Here is a 20,218-nt window from a genome sequence, read left to right on the forward strand (position 1 = left end):
GAGATTTATGTGCAAGGAGTTTATTGGAGACTGGTCTCAGGATCAGTACCTCTGGTGATGGGTGTGGGTAAGCGGGAGTGTTGAACTGTAAGGCATTTATAATAAAGGCTTCAACCCATTCTGCAAGTCGTTCTGAAACTGAAGGCGGCACTTCGGTGATAGGCTGAATGGAGGCGAGAGGAGTGGGCTCTTGGACCTCTGTGTCGTTGAATGTGGGCTGCCTCCAATGTGGGGTGAGGTGGCTCTGTTGGCAGTCCTTGGTTAGACTTAGGTGTGAAGTGTGAGCAGCCAGCATGCCTGGCTGCTATGGAAATGAATGCTTCGGTCTGAACTGGGATCTGAGTGCCACTCCACCACATCTGTCCGTGAAGTCTTCTCTGTGCCTGCCACACTTTCTGCACCAGTTGTGTGCAGGGGCCTAGCTCTGTAGAAGTAGAATTCAATGAACTGTTAAAGCGTGTTAGTACCCTCTGTAGCTTAAACTATTGGGAGAATTGAAAAAAAAAAAAATACCTGACTAGTTTGAAAATGATAGAACAGAAAATGTAGCTGTTTCAGTAAGGATTATTCAGTTACAGGTATCAAAAGTCCACTTAAGCCAGTTTAAATCAAGAGAGGATTATTTTAAAGATAGTATTTTGGGGTGAATCATGTCTACCTCTAAATTCATGTTGATGGTCTAATATCATGTACCTCAGAACATGACCATAATTGGAGATAGGGTCTGTAAAGAGGTACTTAGGTTACAGTGCGATCAATCGGGTGTGCCCTGATCCAGCATGAATCCTGTTCTTAAAAGAAGAGGAAATTTGGGCACAGATACATAGAGAGGGAGAAAGAAGGTGGTTATCTCCAAGTGAAGTTGTTCTGAAACAGATCCTCCTCGCATGGCCCAAAGGAAGAACCACCCCTGCTGACCCCTTGGTCTTGGACTTCTGGCCTCCAGAACTGTGAGCAAATAAGCCATTCCGGGTACAGTACTATGGGATTTTTAACAATCCCAGCAAACTAATACAGGTAAGTATGAAACAATAACAGTAGGGTAGCAGTGCCATTTGGAACTATCATAGGACAGACCTGGAGGCCAGAGCTGGAAGGGAGCTCTGGATTCATGACAGCACAAGGCCTTGTAACAGGAGTTCAGCTTTACTCTGGTTCTCCACCATTAAATGTGGCTCAACCACATTTCATGCTGTTTCTGTCTGTCCTCCTAAAAACTGCCCAGGTTTTTACTTATTTTCAGTTCAGATTCCCAGGCGATCTTTGGTGCAGTTTTTTCTCTTACCAATACATGGACTCATGACTGGATTGTGTTTGTGAATACCCTTATGTGGGTAGGGAAGAAAATGGGGATGCACAAGGTGGCATGTACCAATGCCATCTCACTAGTCCAAGTGATCAATTTCTGTTCACAATTGATCATAATGATAGGACTAAGAGTCACAGGGATCCCATAAACAAGACTAGTGTCTGAAAATACTGATAGAATAAAAAAGGGAGAGAACGATCCAACACAGGAAGCAGGATACACAGCAGACTCATAGAATGGCGGATGTCCTAAACAGCACTCTGGCCTCAGAATCAGCTGTTAAGGCATTCGGATCCTGCTGAAAAGCCCATGAGAGTATTTCTGGCATGGATAGCCAAGACACTCTGTTCAAAAAAAAAAAAAAAAAAAAAAAAAAAAAAAAAAGACCTAAATGAAAGATCTCCGTGAGTGAGATCCCAGTGGAAAGAACAGTTCATCATAGAAGGAGGTACCTTTCTCTGAAGGGAGGAGAGAACTTCCACTTTGACTATGACCTTGTCTAAATATGATCAGAGTCGGTGAACTCAAAAGGCTTCCATAGCCTTGGCAACTCATGACAAGAGCCTAGGGTGATTACTGATGCCATAAACAAGAGTGTCGATTTGTTAAGTCAACAACAGGAGTCACTGTGCACTTACTCCTCATGTAGGATCTCTGTCCTTAATGTGCTGTACATTGTGATTTAATATTATAACTACTACTCAAACAGTTTTTCACTTTGTGTGTCTATGTGGGTGCAAACTGTTGAAATCTTTACTTAATATGTACTAAACTGATCTTCTGTATATAAAGAGAATTGAAAATGAATCTTGATGTGAATGGAAGGGGAGAGGGAGCGGGATAGGGGAGGGTTGCGGGTGGGAGGGAAGTTATGGGGGGGGGGGGAGCCATTGTAATCCGTAAGCTGTACTTTGGAAATTTATATTAAATAAAAGTTTAAAAAAATGAAAAAAAAAATGGGGATGCAGAAGTATAGCTAACTAGGCAGCAGAGACTGTTAGGGCAGGGCAGAGGTGAGGTTTGTTATCTTTCAGGACAGTAGCATAAAGATTTTTACCTCTTTAAATATATATATTTGTAAAGAATTTTTAGAATTGAACACTTGAGGGGCCGGCGCCATGGCACACTAGGTTAATCCTCTGCCTGCGGCACCGGTATCCCATATGGGCACCAATTCTGGTCCCGGCTGCTCCACTTCCAGTCTAGCTCTCTGCTATGGCCTGGGAAAGCAGGGGAAGATGGCCCAAGTCCTTGGGCCCCTGCACCCACGTGGGAGACCCTGAAGAAGATCCTGGCTCCTGGCTCCGGATTGGCTCAGCTCCAACCATTGTGGCCATTTGCGGGAGTGAACCAACGGAAAAGGAAGACTTTCTCTCTGTCTCTCCCTCGCACTGTCTGTAATTCTACCTCTCAATAAATAAATAAATAAATAGTGAACACTTGAAAAACATCCACTCTCTACATGCTTGTTTTCTGACTGCCACACTATGAATTTTTACCAAACTTAGGTTTTGCAGATCCCCTTGTCTCCATTTGTGTCCGCTTGGTGGGGCTGAAATTTACTGCTTCTATTACATTTTGTTAGTTTCTCTGTACCTTTGAAATTGTTCTTCTTTTATATTTATACTTTTTTTTTCTTTTTGGTGGTTTGTACATTCATTTTGGCTTTCGATCATTCACTGTGATTTTATCATTCTGTAATGTCTTAGTATTTTTTACCTTATTTTTTTCTGAAATTAATATTGCATCCTGCCGTGTTCTGCTTGCTTCATTGAAGAAAAAGACTTTTTATTCATATTGCATCCATCTGTGTGGCCATACCAATTAGCTTATGTTATTCACAGATAATTTTAAATGTTAACTTATTTAAAAAAAGACCTCAGCTTGAGATTTGCCTTCAAGTTATTATTCATTGTGCAGAAATCCCAAAGTTCTGGACAGATGTTTCTGCTGGCTTATCCCCAGAGAAAGGATTTGCCTAGACACTCCTTTCCTTTTGAGAGTCTTGTGGTTGCCACAGGTCTTTGCACTTTTTATCACTGAATGAATCTGAAGTCCCAGCTTATAGCGCTTATGTATTAGTGGGACTGTTTACAGATTTTCTTCTTTCCCATTTTGTTTAAAGTTTAAAAAAAAAACCCTATAATTTGGTTTTGGTGTCTGTTAAATTAATTGGAAATAAACTCTGTGAGTGTAATTGAGGAACTTGCTTTATTCTGAAAATTGGAAGGTAAAAAATTAAATTGTTATCCTGCTTGTAAACTGGAAGGTAAACACAGGCATTAAATAGTTATCTTGCCTTTCTGTACAAACTGTAGCTCAGAGTAACAAATTCGGCTTAGTTGAGAGTAGAATGCCAACTGATAATTGTGATTGAACTAGGAAATTGGAAAGTCACCAGTTGTAGCCACTCATGAAGTAATTGATTCAGGGAGTGATTAATTATCAATAGTTGGAAGCCTGGGTGGAAGGTTAGTGGAGGACTTAGGCTGTTACCATTTGAACGCTGTGATTAATGTTAACATCAGTAAAAGTGGGACAACCCATACCTGTGCCTCCTGGTATCACATAGTGCAAAGCACACAGCTAACTCCTATGAGGTATTGTCAAAAGAAAGTGAGACTTGACTCTGAAGCTACTTTCACTATAGCAAATACAAGGGATAAAGGAGTAAGTTAAATTACAGCATAAGGAGGTAAAAAATAAAAATAAAAACTTAAATCCAGAATGTAGGACATTTTATAAAGTAGCTAACCTAGTTTCTGTAAAAAGTCAATGCTATGAAGATGGGGAGAGACTGTTCTAGATTATAAGAAAGATTATAAGAAACTTAAGAGACAGGGCCGACATTGTGGTGTAGCAGGTAAAGCTGCTACCTAAAACGTCAGCAACCCATATGGCTGCTGGTTTGAATTCCTGGTGCTCCACTTCCATTCCAGCTCCCTGCTGATGGCCTGAGGAAAGCAGCAGTAGATGGTCCAAGTCCTTGGGCCCCTGCCACCCATGTGGGAGACCCGGATGAAGCTCCTGGGGCGTGGCCCAGCCTTGGTTGTTGTGGCCATCTGGGAAATAAACCAGCAGATGGAAGATATAGCTCTGTCTCTGCCTTTCAAGTAAATAATAATCTTTTTTAATTAAAAACCTTTTGTTTAAAAAGGTTTATTTATTTATTTGAAAGTTAAACAGAGAGAGGAGAGGCAGAAAGAGAGACAGAGAGAGGCCTTCCATCCGCTGGTTCACTCCCCAGATGGCTGCAATGGCCAGAGCTGCGCCGATCCGAAGCCAGGAGCTAGGAGCTTCCTTTAGGTCTCCCACGCGGGTGCAGGGGCCCGAGGACTGGAGCCATCTTCTGCTGCTTTCCCAGGCCATAGCAGAGAGCTGGATCGGAAGAGGAGCAGCCGGGACTAGAACTGGCGCCCATATGGGATGCTGGCGCTTCAGGCCAGGGCTTTAACCCGCTGAGCCACAGCGCTGGCCCCAAATTAAAAACCTTCTAAATCCATGCTTATTCTCCAGGACCCAGTCTAGTCCCAGTTTTGGATGGTTTTCATCTTGGATTCAAACAAGAATAAACTAACCTCTGGACTCCAGCTTTCTCATTTATAAAATGTGAGCGTTGGTTGTGCCAGGTGATTCCCAGATTCCTTTTGTCCGTAAGTTTCTGTGTTTCTCTGCTTCCCCAACCCCCGTCTGATTTCATCAAAAGAATGAACAAGGACTAATTGATAGAATCAACTCATTTAAAAAATGCTTTGTTTTTAAAAAACATTTGAATTGAAAGGTGACGATGTATCCTTATGGGGTACAGTGTGATGTTCAGCACATGTATACAGTGCACTCAGGAGGTTTATGTTATCCTTCATCCCAGAAGTCACTCTGGGCATCTTGCTTTCCAGGCTGACCTGGGGGCAAAAAGGCAACAAAAAGATTAGGTTTATCAGAAGGCAGAACTGCATCAGTCTTGCTGATTCTTCAAAATCTTTTCAAAATACTCAGCTTCTGAAATGACCCTTCTACCTTATTTTCAGTTGTCACTTCACTCTGGCCATACTGACCTCAGGCAGTTAGAGTGGTCCCAGAAAAATCAGAGGCAGAAGCATAACAGGGAGGAGCCCCAAGAGGTCCATCCAGCGTGTAGCAGAAAGCTCAGTGGATGAGGTGGCTGATGTCTCAATCCAAGATTTGTAGAAACTGATGTTTGTATATATTCCAGGCTCGTTGGTTTGAATGCAGTTTGTTCCCCAGGTCACAATTCCTGCCAGGACCCAGAAATCATCAACTTGACACATCAGAGGGTCTCCTCTGTTGCCCTGAAGGGAAAAGGAAAGTTGGCTAGTTAGTGCAGGGGCAAAGGAAAGGAGCTAGGGCCTGTGAATACACTCTTGAGTTCACCCAGGGACTCTGAAAATAGAAGATGTGGTAGAAGGATCCAGGGGGATGGAAGGGCTACAAAGGGTACCCTAGAAATAAATTCTTACGATACACTGATCCCTGTGTTTCACTGGGATCAGAGAGCAAATCGTGGCTTCACTGATGATGGACTCATTTCCATTCGTCAAGTTTGCATTTTGGTAGTAGTTATTGCATGTCTGCAGATCCATGAGAGGCACTCTCAGCTCCTTTAGAGTGTAAGATGCCTTAGTATCTGTAGGAACAGAAAGAGTAAGCACTGTCTTAAAGAAGTAGAAAGCAGTTTTTAGCGACTTTGTGAGTCTCTATGAATACAGATGTTTTCGACCTCTGATTTTCAAAGACAGCTAGCATTTCAAATGCTCTGCCCCCATATTAGGTGGCATCCTGATTTCTGGTTTGGGAAGTAGCCTAAAGAGTAAGTTCCTTGACTCTTTGCAAGGCTAAAGGCAGTTGCCATTCCTCAAGTGGCACAAATTCATAACAGAATAATCTTGTGATCCAGAAAACATGAAACATTGAATGGTACAGATTAAAGTGCTTGTCTTTAAGAAGAATTAAAGCTGTTAACACAGGAATGAATCTCTGTTCTACTTGTAAATCTGACCAACTACCTTGGACTGGTGGACTTATTTCCTGAACACACTTCATTTCTGCTTCCCATACCCAGTGGCCTACACCTGCTCCATGCAGGTGCACAAGGAGCACTATATTACTTCTCAGACTGAGCAGAACGATCCTCTCTTCAGTGCCCTGTCCTACTTGCTGCTAAGGTCTTTGCATTATTACTAAGCAAGAACTAAATCAGGTATAAATAAGGAGGTTATAGCAAGAAATATGAATGAGGGGCTGGCATGGTGGCATAGTATGTAAAGTACTGCCTCATTTCTAGGATGGCCCAAGTGCTTGGGCCCCTGCCACCTATGTGGGGGACCCAGAATCAGCTCCTGGCTTTGGCCTGGCCCAGACCTGGTTTTGGGGCCATCTGGGGAGTGAACCAGCAGATGGAAGGTCTCTCTCTTTCTCTCTCTTGGTGTATACTTCTCTCTCTGTAACTCTTTCAAATAAATAATTTTTTTTTTAAGTACAGATGAAGCAAAGGTTCAAGAAGAATTTAAAGTCTGTAGTACCCCAAAGTAATTGCCCAGAGACTGCAAAATCTGGTGGTAGGGGTGGAATAATGAGCAGGGGGAGAGAATGTCAGTTGAAGAAATAGAAGTGAAAAAATCTACTTAGGCTCACGTTGATATGTCCCAGAATAGCTCCAGCCAATCACCCAGCAGGAGGATGTATTCTTTAGCTGGACCTCAGATGAGGGGAGGCAGATAGGCAGGACAACAGGACCATAAGAAACTGGGTAGGCCAGTTCTACTACAGCAGGAGCACCAAATTTGTTTCCTTGGTAGTCAGGATGGGTGATAATCCGGGACACAGGAATTGTCATTCTGGGATCTGGGAAGCCAATGATCTGAAGCGACCCCACCAATACACTGTATTTTGTGACATCCGTTGACCTGAGAAGAGAACAAGTACCATGGGTTTTTTGTGATTCTACTGTGGGGTATCACAGCAGAGCTCATTGTTCTGAAAATTGCATTTTTCCTTTAGTTCTTCCTAAGCCTTCACCAAGTATTGAGCCTCTCTTGAGAATGTGAGACTAAGATAGGCGTGATCTGGCCTGTATAGGACTGTGTTCTTAAGGGAGAGGTGTGTGTTTGTGTGCATGTGTGTATGTATGAAGGAGAGGAGAGAGAAAGACAAGCAACAGACAAGTAAACAAGTGCAGTCCAAAATCTAAAATTGTGATAAATGTTATAAAGAAAACCCAGGATTTGAGGATCGTAAAACAAAAGGGAGTTTGAGTGATCAGTGAAGAGGTAACTTTTCAACTGAGTCACAAAAGGTAAGAGTCTGTTATAGGAAGAGAGAAAAGGAAAGCATTCCAGATAGAGAGAATAGAGTATGCAAAGGCCTTGAAGGTGCCTGGAAGTGGCAGTTTATCTTTGGAAATTGAATGCAAAACTGTGATGAGGTTAGAAAAGTGAACAAATACCTGGTGATTGATGGGTTATTGGCCACAGTGAGGTATCTAGGTTTTATTCCTGGCACCTACCTGGCAGTCATTGGAGAATTTGAAGGAGGAAGTGACATGATATCACTTTTTTTTTTTTTTTAAGATTTATTCTATTTATTTGAAAGGCAGAATTAGAGAGGGAGAGAGAGAAATTGATCTTCTGTCCATTGGTTCACTCCCCAGATGGCCTCAGTGCCTGGGGCTGGGCTAGGCTGAAGCCAGGAGCTTGGAACTCCATCTGGGTTTCCCACGTGGGTGACAGGGACCCAAGCGCTTGGGTCATCTTCTGCTGCCTTGTCAGGTGCATTAGCAGGGTGCTGGATCAGAAGTGGAGCACTCAGGACTTGAACCATTGCTCATATGGGATGCCAGTATTGCAGATGGAACTTTAATCCATTAAGCTTCAATGCTAGCCCCCATTATTTGACTTCTGATTTTTAAAAATATCACTTTTTGAGGGGTGCACATTTAGCCTAGTGATTGAGATGCCAGTTAAGATACCTACATCCTATATTGGAATGTCTGGGTTCAATACCTGGCTCCTGCTCCTAATTCCAGCGTCCTGCTAATGCGGACCCTGGAAGACAGCCACAATAACTCCAGTGATAGAGTTCCTGCCACCCATGTGAGAGACCTGGATTCTGTTCCTAGCTCCTGACTTTAGCCCAGCTACAGCTCTGCCTGCTGTGGATATCTGGGGACTAAACCAGCAAATGAGAATGAGCTCTCTTGCTCTCCCTACTTTTCAAATAATAAATAATTTTTAAAAACCACTTTCTTGTGTGTGGATGAAAATAACAAAACCTGTTATTGCAGTGCAGGGGCAGCTATGTTAGAGTCAAAGTGTATTTTTAAGTAGTATTAACACGACTGCTATATGCATTGGATATGGAAGATGAGGGGAAGTGAAATATATTCTGGCTTGAGCAGCTAGTTGTATTAATGAGTGAGATCAGGAAGACAGAAGTAGATTGGGAGACAGTAGTGGTGGGGAAAAATGTAGCTCTCTTTGGACCATGTTCCCTTGAGCTGTGTTAGACTCCTAATGGAAACACATCAGGATTAGGATTTAAGGCTAGAGATGAGGTTTGATTGTTATCAGCAAATATGTGACATTTAAACCATGAGAAATGTTTAAATTCACCTAGGGAGTGCAAAGAGGGCTCCCGGTCTGTGCATCCAGAGTGATATGAAGATGTGAGCCTGCTGTAAGGTAATGGCCCTCTCTGGGGAATATCTCCTGGGTAGAGGCTTAAATGGAGGAGAAATGAGTGAGGAAATACAGCTATTTAAAGGTATGCATTTCAGTCAAGGTCATTGTCAATTATGAAGAAGCCTGAAGTCTGAGAGTAGTTGTTGAACTGAGAGCCGAGGTAGGTTATGAAGAAGCCTGAAGTCTGAGAGTAGTTGTTGAACTGAGAGCCGAGGTAGGAAATAAGTTTCGACTGTTAGAAACCCCTCCTCAGCCTTAGCGCAGGAACTGCGGGCGCCCTAGTCCCCTGATGGTGCCCTCTGCAGTAAGGTCAGCACTCACCAGAAACAGTTTGCCATTGTCAGCACCCATTGCTGGGAGATGAGGGTGGCCGAGCAGATGTGAAGCGAGCCCCGGCGGATGCTGACCTGCCAGGGCCACTGGCCCACGTTGGCCTCTCGACCTGAGGCGATTCCAGATGTGACTGCGGGCCGCCCACAGACTGCCAACAAAGAGGAGAACGGCCTGGAAGCCTGCCCTGGGCTCCTGCCCCTCCTTCCCCAGGCCTCTGGCCCACCCGTCCCTGCTCATCTCCCAAACTGGAAGATTCCCCTCCCTTCTGGAGCCAGCCGGGCATGCTGCCTCTGGCCAGGGTGCCTTACTTGACTCCAGCAGATTCTTTGGTTTTTCCTCATCTGCACCTGGGGAGAGAGGGGGAAACGTGGGGGTGTTCTTGACTGATTGCTGCTGAGCTGGAGGGCCCTGAGGAGCCTTCCGGGGCTGAAGCGCCTTTCCCTGCTGAGATTTACCTCACACTCACCCCCGGAGGCTCACCTGAGCTCCCCAGCAGCAGGAGCAGCAGGACGGCGGCAGGGCCCATAGCTCCTCCGGAGCAACACTGTCTGTGCTTGGACGCAGACCCCCCAGGGAGAGACCAGCAGGGAGCAGCCGCCTCCACTTCACACTTCTCTCCTGTGGGCTCTAACCCCCTCAGATGCTGAAGGGAACAAACAGGAAGTACTGCTCCCCGGGAGCCAGGGGGAGGCCTTGGGGCTGGAGCCTCCTAGTGTCCTGGAAGAGCAGGGTGTCGGGTTTCTGCCTGCAGGGTGGGGTGAGAGAGGTGGAAGAGGAGCAGGCTGGGAGGGGGCTCTGGAAGGGCTCCCTCAGTGTGCAGGGTCCCTGCTGGGAGTGGGGTGGGGGGTTCGCAGGGGAGTCTAGGTTCACAGACCTCCCTCTGTGCCCCTGCCCCATCTCAGGAACCTGCTCTAGTTTGTGCCTGTCTGATTCCACCCTGACCAGTGGTAAACCAACCTGGGGCAGATCCCTGAACCTGGATCACAAAAGGCTGTGCAGACTGGCTTTGGCCTTTGGCCTCTGGCCTTTGGAATGGTTAGAGGACTCAGAAAATCAAGAGGAGATAGCCAGTTGGTTGGCTGATCAGTGATTTCTTCTTTCTTTCCCGAAGCTTCTACCTGTTGTAATCTGGTTTTTGCCTTCCTTAAATAGCGGATATCCCATTCTCTCCCCTGCCTGGCCCTACCTCCCCCCCTTCCACTTCCTCTCCCCCTCCTCCCTCACTCCATCTACCCCTCCCCCCTCCCTCTCCCTCTCTCTCCCATTTCCTCCTCTCTCCCACCTCCCTCCCCCTCCCTTCTCTGCCTCCCTCGCTCCCCTTCCCCCCTCCCCCCTTCTCTCCCTCTCTCCCTCCCTCTCCCTCCCTTCCTCTTACTCCTTCTCTTCCTCTCTTCCCCTCCCTCTCTCTTCCTCTCTCCCCCTCCCTCTCTCTCCCTATCTCTACCCCCCCACCAACATCTTCCCTTTCAAATAAACTTTTTTTTTTTTTTAAGATTTTACTTTATTTATTTGAAAGACAGAGTTACACAGAGAGGAAGAGACAGAGAGAGAGATGTCTTCATCCGTTGGTTCACTCCCCAGATGGCCGCAACAGGTGGAGCTGTGCTGATCCAAAGCCAGGAGCCAGGAGCTTCCTCCAGGTTTCCCCATGGGTGCAGGGGCCCAAGGACTTGGGCCATCTTCCAGTGCTTTCCCAGGCCATAGCAGAGAGCTGGATCGGGAGAGGAGCAGCTGGGACTAGGGACTAGAACTGATACCCATATGGGCTGCTGGCACTTCAGGCCAGGGCTTTAACCTGCTCCACCACAGCGCTGGCCCCCTCAAATAAACTTTTTAAGAAAATGAATTAATACTCTAGTGGGAGAGAGATGGGTAAGGAAATAACTCAGGTGGTTTTTATGTATAATTTATAGTGTATTCATTTTAAAGGGGGTATAGGGGACCATGAAAGCTGAATGAAAGAGCGTTTGTGTGTATCACAAGTCATTTGGCCTCATTCCTGCCTCTCCCGTGTATTGGCTTTGAGCACTTTTGAACTTAGAAAAGGCGCATATCTTAGCGCTGCGCAAATGTTGCTGAGCAATTGTGGGTTGCCATTTTTAATTACATGATGACAGAGCAGTTATTGAGAGACTCTTTAATGTTTCAGAATCAGTGTGTGGGTGCAGGAGGGCGTCATAGTTACATAAAATAAACTGGGTTAGAAAGCTTGAAGAAAAAAAAAGGGAAGATTGTATCAGAGTACTTGAAGTTCTTGGAAAAATGAAATTAGAAGTTTTTGTTGTAAAAAAGTTTGAACTTCATGCATAGTTTTTTTTTTTGAAAGACTTATTTGTTATTTATTTGAAAGGCAGAGTGACAGAGAGAGGGAGAGACAGATCTTCCAACCACTGAGTCACTCCCCAAATGACCCCAATGGCTTGGGCTGGGCCAGTCTGGGGCTAGGAACCAGGAACTCCCCCAGGTCTGCCATGCGGGTGGGAGGAGCCCAAGCACTTGAACCATCTTTGGTGGCTTCCCAGGCTCATTAGCAGGGAGCTGTAACAGAGAAAGAGGGAGAGGCAGAGAAAGAGAGAGAGAGATCTTCCATCCACTGGTTCACCTTTCGGATGGCCACAATGGCTGGTGTCGTGGCATAGCGGGTAAAGCCGCTGCCTCCAATGTCAGCATCCCATATGGGCTCTGATTCAAGTCCAGCTACTCCACTTTCAATCCAGCTTCCTGCTAATGTGCCCGGAAGAAGCAGCAGAAGATGACCTGAGTACTTGGGTTCCTGCACATACATAGGAGACTTGGAAGAAGCTCCTGGCTCCTGGGTTCAGATCGGCTCCACCCTGGCCATTGTTGCCATCTGGGAGGTAAACCAACAGGTGGAAGATCTCTCTCTGTAACTCTTTCAAATACATAAATAAATTTTTAAAAAAGTAGAACTCAGAGAAGATGCCTCTTTCCTCTATCAGATACCGCTGTTCCCAGCTGTGCTTTGGTGAGGTCTATATTCTCTAGATGACAGTGAACTGTCTTGACATTTTGTGTGAACCGAGGAGCTAGCATGTATCTATGAGCCCATCTTTGCTTTACGTGGTGTTTTATGCTGGACAAAGGCCTGTGAGAAGACAATTCTAGAGCCAAATAAAGGAATCAAAGATTTCAAGATAACAAGCCACATTGTTCCCCATTTAGAAGGGAATGTATTGGGCTTTAGAATAGAAACCAAAAATAATTTTGGCCACAAGTTGCAATAATCTGGACAGGAGCTGTGACTCCTGTTGTTGATTTAACAATTGACATTCTTACTTATGACATCAGTAATCACCCGAGGCTCTTGTCATGAGCTGCCAAGGCTATGGAAGCCTCTTGAGTTCACAAACTCTGACCTTATTTAGACAAGGCCATAGTCAAAATGGAAGTTCTCTCCTCCCTTCAGAGAAAGGTACCTCTTTCTTTGATGGCCCGTTCTTTCCACTGGGATCTCACTCACAGAGATCTTTCATTTAGGTCTTCTTTTTTTTTTTTTCTTTTCCATGGTATCTTGGCTTTCCATGCCTGAGAAATTCTCATGGGCTTTTTAGCTGGATCCTAATGCCTTAAGCACTGATTCTGAGGCCAGAGTGCTGTTTAGGACATCTGCCATTCTATGAGTCTGCTGTGTATCCCGCTTCCCATGTTGGATCGTTCTCTTTTTTTAATTCTATCAGTTATTATTAGCAGACACTAGTCTTGTTTATGTGATCCCTTTGACACTTAATCCTATCATTATGATCAATTATGAACTGAAACTGATCACTTGGACTAGTGAGATGGCATTGGTACATGCTACTTTGATGGGATTGATTTGGAACCCCTGGCATGTTTCTAGCTCTACCATTAGGGGTAAGTCCGAGTGATCATGTGCCAAACTGTACCTCTCCTCTCTCTCTTATTCCCACTCTTATATTTAACAAGGATCACTTTTCAATTAAATTTAAACACCTAAGAATAATTGTGTGTTAAAGAGTTCAACCGATGGTATTAAGTAGAATAAAAAACAATACTAAAAGGAATAAAATAGTAAGTTGTTCCTTGACAGTCAGGACAAGGGCTGATCAAGTCATTGTTTCTCATAGTGTCTGTTTCACTTCTGTAGGTTTCCTTTTAGATGTTCAATTAGTTGTCACTGATCAGGGAGAACATATGATTTTGTCCCTTTGCGACTGGCTTATTTCACTCAGTATGATGTTTTCCAGATTCCTCCATTTTGTTGCTAATGACCGGATTTCATTGTTTTTACTGCTGTATAGTATTCTATAGAGTATATATCCCATAATTTCTTTGTCCAGTCTACTGTTGATGGGCATTTAGGTTGATTCCATGTCTTAGCTGTTGTGAATTGAGCTGCAATAAACATTGAGATGCAGAAAGCTCTTTTATTTGCCAATTTAATTTCCTCTGGGTAAATTCCAAGGAGTGGGATGGCTGGGTCATATGGTAGGGCTATATTCAGGTTTCTGAGGAATCTCCAAACTGACTTCCATAGTGGCTTTACCATCTTGTTTTCCCCCCAACAGTGGATTAGGGTACCTCCCCCACCATCCTCACCAGCATTTGTTGTATGTTGATTTCTGTATGTAAGCCATTCTAACTGGGGTGAGGTGAAACCTCATTGTGGTTTTGATTTGCATTTCCCTGATGGCTAGTAATCCTGAGCATGTTTTCATGTGTCTGTTGGCCATTTGGCTTTCCTCTTTTGAAAACTGTCTATTTAGTGCCGGCGCCGCGGCTCAATAGGCTAATCCTCCGCCTTGCGGCACCGGCACACCAGGTTCTAGTCCCGTTCGGGACACCGGATTCTGTCCCAGTTGCTCCTCTTCCAGGCCAGCTCTCTGCTGTGGCCAGGGAGTGCAGTGGAGGATGGCCCAAGTGCTTGGGCCCTGCACCCCATGGGAGACCAGGAGAAGCACCTGGCTCCTGCCATCGGATCAGCGCAGTGCGCCGGTCGCAGCGCGGCGGCCACGGCGGCCATTGGAGGGTGAACCAATGGCAAAGGAAGACCTTTCTCTCTGTCTCTCTCTCTCACTGTCCACTCTGCCTGTCAAAAAAAAAAAAAAAATTTTTTTTAAAAAATAGTGGAGGCTTTAACTAATTCCTTAAAGAGTAAGAGTAATATAAATCATCAAAGTAATAAAAAGAGAACAGATCTGATTTCTGTTCTTTCATCTCTGACAATAGTTCCAAATCCTATCTTTTTTTTTTTTTTTTCAGAGGTAAACTCAGGTTTTTATCTGAGTTTAATTCTAAGTTTCTGGCAACTAAATTGGAAAGAAATTTTATATTAGCAATCAGATTTTCAGGTCTTTAAACTTTGACCTATTTTGGAAGGGGGGGACCTTCCATATTTGAGATTTAGTAATGCAGATTTAGTTTTAGTAATGCTATTTCAATTGTCTCATGCTTATTCTATGTAGGAACTTATGTTTATGATGTCTAGCCAGTTAAAGTCATGTTTCTTACTGATTTTAACTTTCTAATACTTCTTGCAAAAAAATGTTTGAAAACAGGTCATAAATATAAAGCTAGAAGAGTCAGCAAAATTCTTTTACTTGAGAAAATATCATTGAATGTTGTGACTTTTATAGATACATAATGAGTACATACCTCGGGTGAAGGATAAGAACAGGCTCTAAATATATATACGAGTAAATGTGTTTTCTGGATACCTCTACTGTGAGTTTGTACTTGTCAGCACAATAATTATATACCTTTGAGTGCTTTATAAGTCAGACAGTCACGGAAGTATACATCTGTTTAAACCTCAAAACAGTTTTGCAATATGCACTTAAATGTTTTTGAGGCTCACTTTATGTCTTTGAGTAGAAGATGATAAAAGAGTAACAGATGGCCAGCAAGGATGTTGTGTTGATAAGGGAAAAACTTAATTTAGTTGTTTTAGTTTCTGAATTAAAAAATACATTTAAATCAGTGTAAATTCATGTTAAGAAAATCGTGGGAGCATGTTTCTCCTGAAGCTTTTTGTTTCTTTTTTTGTTTCTGCAGGGGGCTGCCAAGCAGGAAGAGGGAGGGAAAGACAAGAGGGAAAAGAATGAACACCTACCTTGTGGTTGGTGAACCTGAGATTTGAACCCATGTGTGTGGTTTCAAAATTCATGCTCTTTGCAGTGCTGCAAGAGTTTGCTTTCTGTTGACCTTTACCACTGGAAGAATTTCTTAATACTCAAAGCAATTTATCCTAATAACTAGATCTAAAAATGCACTGATTGGATTATTCCTGTTTGAACATGTGAAAATATTTTCTAATTAAATTAAATTTAAACCTGTACTTAATATTCTTTGCTGTATGGGGAGCACTTTGATGCAGGAATCAGAAATTAAATGACATTAATGCTTCCTAACTAGAGCAATCTCTATTCAATGCTAACTAAAAGTGCTGACACTTCTTAATCATATGTGCTTAATTTTAATTGTTAAATTTCTGATCATTATGGGTAAAACACTTTGTCCATTTCAAAAATAGATTTTGTCCAGTCTCTCGTTAGGAAAAATAAGAACTTTAAGAGTAATGTATTTAAAATGTGCAGTTTAAAAATGTTCTTGATACAAAGTAAAGACAGTTTCTGATATGTTTAGATGGCAGGGTGGTTATTATGATCATATGTTAGTATTTGTTTCTATTCCTTGCTACCAGTGGGACTATTATGATTACGGAAGTCTCAGCACTAAACATTTGAAAATGAGACCAGTCATACTGTTGTTTTTTCTATAATTAATTTTAATGAGCCATAAGAAAATAATACCATGTATGCACAGTATCACAATAATTTCTTAAAGGTAAATATATTTTATGTAATATCATAATGTATACAGTATATACAAGATTTGACTCTACCATGTTATTTGATCCATATAATATAAACATCTATTAACATTCATTAAGGTTATAGAATTGACTGTTAAAGTGGAAAGACTGGAGATTGTGGCAGGGATTGACTGCAGGAGGCACAAGGGATCTTTTTAGGGGATGAAAATCACCTAAAGTGATTGTAGTGATGATGATATAACACTGTAAGCTTACTAAGAATCATTGATTAAGCTGCCATCTGCAGTGCTGGCATCCATATGGGTGCCGGTTTGAGTCCCAGTTGCTCCGCTTCTTATCCAGCTCCCTGCTAATGTGCCCAGGAAAACAGTGGAGGATGGTCCAAGTACTTGGACCCCTGCACCCATGTGGGAGACCAGGATAAAGCTCCTGGCTCCTGGCTGTGGCCCGGCCCAGCCCTGGCCATTGCAGCTGTAACTCTGACTTCTAAATAAATAGATCTTTATTTTAGAAAGCATTGAATTATATATTTCAAGCAGATAAGTTTTATGGTGTGTAATTATTCCTCAATCTAATTTTACTTTTTAATTTTATATAAAGAATAAATTCCATGTGTTTAATATTTACAATTTTAAGAGTGTAATGATACTTTTCACCCTTCCTTCCACCCTTCTTCCTCCTTATTATAATTTTTACAATGACATGCTTTCAGTTTACTTTATAATCAAAAGTTTAACCCTCCACTAAAGAATTGAACAAGTAGGAAATAGAAAAACCATTGTTCTTCAAGAGGATAGACAAGGGCTATAAATAATAATTAAATCTCAAAATGTCAATTTTGCTCATATATATTACATTTTTTTGTGTTCTGTATAATAGTTACCACAAATCAGGGAAAACATATTTGTCTTTTTGGGACTGGGCTTATTTCACCAAGCATAATGGTCTCCAATTTCATCAATTTTGTTGCAAAAGACAGGATTTCATTCTTTTTTATGGCTGAGTTGCAATCCATTGTGTATATATACCACAATTTCTTTTTTCCAGTCATCAGTTGATGGGCATCTGGGTTGATTCCATATCCGAGCTATTGTGAATTGAGCTGCTATAAACATTTAATAACATACAGATAATGCTTTCATATGCTGATTTCACTTCCTTTGGATAAATTCCCAGGAGTGGGATGGCTGGGTCATATGGTAGATCTATTTTCAGATTTCTGAGGAATCTCCAGACTGTCATCCATAGTAGTTGTAGTAATTTACATTGCTACCAACAGTGTATTAAGGAACCTTTTCCCCCACATCTTTACCAGCTTTTATTATTTTTTTATTTTTTGAAAGATACCCATTCTAATTGGGAAGAGGTGAAACCTCATTGTGGTTTTTACTTGCATTTTTCTGATGGCTCAGGAACCTGAGCATCTTTTCATGGGTCTGTTGGCCATTTGGATTTCATCCTTTGAAAAATGCATGTTCATATCCTTAGTCCATCTTTTTTTTTTTTTTAAGATGTATTTATTTATTTGAAAGAGTTACACAGAGAAGAGGCAGAGAGAGAGAGAGAGAGAGAGGTCTTCCATCCACTGGGTCACTCCCCAATTGGCCACGGGCTGGGGGGTCTTCCATCCACTGGTTCACTCCCCAATTGGCCACAATGGCCAGAGCTATGCTGATCCGAAGCCAGGAGCCAGGAGCTTCTTCTGGGTCTCCCATGCTGGTGCAGGGGCCCAAGGATGTGGGCCATCTTCTACTGCTTTCCCAGACCATAGCAGAGAGCCGGATCGGAAGAGGGGCAGCCAGGACTAGAACCAGTGCCCATTATGGCATGCTGGCACCACAGGCAGAGGATTAACGCCACATTGCCGGCCCCTATTTTTGCCTTTATTGCCTGTGCTATTGGGGTCTTATCCAAGAAGTCTTTGCATATGCCAATGCCTTGCAGTGTTTCCCCTATGTTTTCCTCTAGTAATTTGATGACTTCAGGTCTTAGATTTAGATCCCTGCTCCCTTGTGAGTTGATTTTTTTTTAATAGGGTATAAGGTAAGGGTCTTGCTTCATAGTTTTGCATCCAGAGATCCAATTTTCCCAACACCATTTGTTGGAGAATGTCCTTTCTCCATGGAGTGATTTAAGCTTGTTAAGGATTAGATGGTTGTAGGTGCATAGATTAATTTATGGGGTCTCTAATCTGCTCCATTGGTCACCATTTCTATTCTTGTGCCAGTACCAAGCTGTTTGTTAACTGCCCTGTAGTATGTCTTGAAATATGGTTTTGTGATGCCTCCAGCCTTATTTTTATTGCTTAGGCTTGCTTTAGCTATTTGGAGTCTCTTGTGATTATATGTAAATTTAAGGTCATTTTTTTCCAGATCTGAAAAGAATTTTTGATTTGGATCACATTGAATCTGTAAATTGCTTTGGATAGTATGGGTATTTTGATGATACTAATTCATCCAGTCCATGATCTTCATTTCTTAGTGTTTTGTAATTTTCACTGTAAAGTTTTCATACCCATGATTAAATTTATCCCAAAGTGTTTAGAAGTTTTTGTAGCTGATGTGAATGAGGCTGATCTTACAAATTCCAATAGACTCTTAGTGAATGGAGTCTTGGTTCCCCTATGTATAGGATCATATCGCAAACAGGGGTAATTTGACTTCCTCCTTCTCGGTTGTATCTCTTTGATTTCTTTTTCTTATCTAATGGCTCTAGATAAAACTTCCAGAACTATATTGAATAATAATGATAAGAGTGAGCATTGGCCAGCGCCGCTGCTCAAAAGGCTAGTCCTCCGCCTGTGGCGCCGGCACACCGGGCTCTAGTCCCGGTCTGGGCACCAATTCTGTCCCGGTTGCCCCTCTTCCAGGCCAGCTCTCTGCTGTGGCCAGGGAGTGCAGTGGAGGATGGCCCAAGTGCTTGGGCCCTGCACCCCATGGGAGACCAGGAGAAGCACCTGGCTCCTGGCTTCGGATCAGCGCAATGCGCCGGTCACAGCACGCCGGCTACGGCGGCCATTGGAGGGTGAACCAATGGCAAAGGAAGACCTTTCTCTCTGTCTCTCTCTCTCACTGTCCACTCTGCCTGTCAAAAAAAAAAAAAAAAAAGAGTGAGCATCATTGTTTGGTTCTGGATCTTAGTGGAAACGCTGCCAGCTTTTCCCCATTCAATATAATGCTGGCTGTGGGTTTGTCATAAATTGCCTTGCTTGTATTAAGGTATGTTCCTTCTATACCCAATTTGCTTAAGGTTTTATTTTTTTAACCTTGAAAGGATGTTGTATTTTATCAAATGCTTTCTCTGCATCTATTGAGATAATCATATGAATTTTTTTAATTGATTGTATTTATTTATTTGAGAGGTAGAGTTACAGACAGGGAGAGGGGGAGACAGAAAGGTCTTCCATCCACTGGTTCACTACCCAAATGGCCACAGCTGCTGGAGCTGAGCCAATCCGAAGCCAAGAGCCCCAGTTACTTCCGAGTCTCCCATGTGGGTACAGGGGTCCAAGCACTTGGGCAGTCTTCCACTGCTTTCCCAGGCCATAAGCAGAGAGCTGGCTTGGAAGAGAAGCAGCCAGGACACAAACTGGCACACATATGGGATGCCAGCACCACAGGTGGAGGCTTAGCCTACTATGCCATAGCACTGGCTCCAAACATATGGTTTTTATTCTTTAGTTTGTTATTGTGATGTATCACATTTATTGATTTGCATCTGTTGAACCATACCTGCATACCAGGGATAAATCCCAGTTGGTCCAGAAGAGTGATCTTTCTGATGTGTTGTTGGATTCAGTTAGCTAGTCTTTTGTAGATTTTTGCATCTATATTCATCAGGATATTGGTTTATAGTTCTCTTTCTTGTATCTTTTTCTGGTTTTGGAAGTAAGGTGATGCTGGATTTTTCGGATCAAGTTTGGGAGGATTCCCTCACTTTCAGTTGTTTTGAATAATTTGAGAAGAATTGGAATTAGTTCTTTAAAAGTTTGGTAGAATTAAGCAATGGAGCCATCTGGCCCTGGGGTTTTCTTTGTTAGGAGCGTCTTTATTATTGATTGAATCT

The 20,218-nt window shown here is 43.0% G+C and overlaps 2 protein-coding genes across 2 annotated transcripts in view; one reads left to right on the top strand and one right to left on the bottom strand.

The window, feature by feature from the left end:
- SH3D19 (SH3 domain containing 19) overlaps positions 1–20,218 on the top strand; it is a 189,896-nt gene that overhangs the window by 46,210 nt on the left and 123,468 nt on the right.
- On the bottom strand, positions 5,374–9,865 carry LOC133765768 (serine protease 33-like). Its single transcript, XM_062199324.1, has 6 exons — positions 9,820–9,865; positions 9,648–9,686; positions 9,328–9,487; positions 6,962–7,233; positions 5,788–5,954; positions 5,374–5,619 (listed from the first exon to the last, which is right to left on the bottom strand). The coding sequence occupies exons 1-6, from the start codon at positions 9,863–9,865 to the stop codon at positions 5,374–5,376; spliced, it is 930 nt and encodes a 309-aa protein (XP_062055308.1).

The sequence above is a fragment of the Lepus europaeus genome, chromosome 8 (genome assembly GCF_033115175.1).
Source record: "Lepus europaeus isolate LE1 chromosome 8, mLepTim1.pri, whole genome shotgun sequence".
Lineage (NCBI taxonomy): Eukaryota > Metazoa > Chordata > Mammalia > Lagomorpha > Leporidae > Lepus > Lepus europaeus.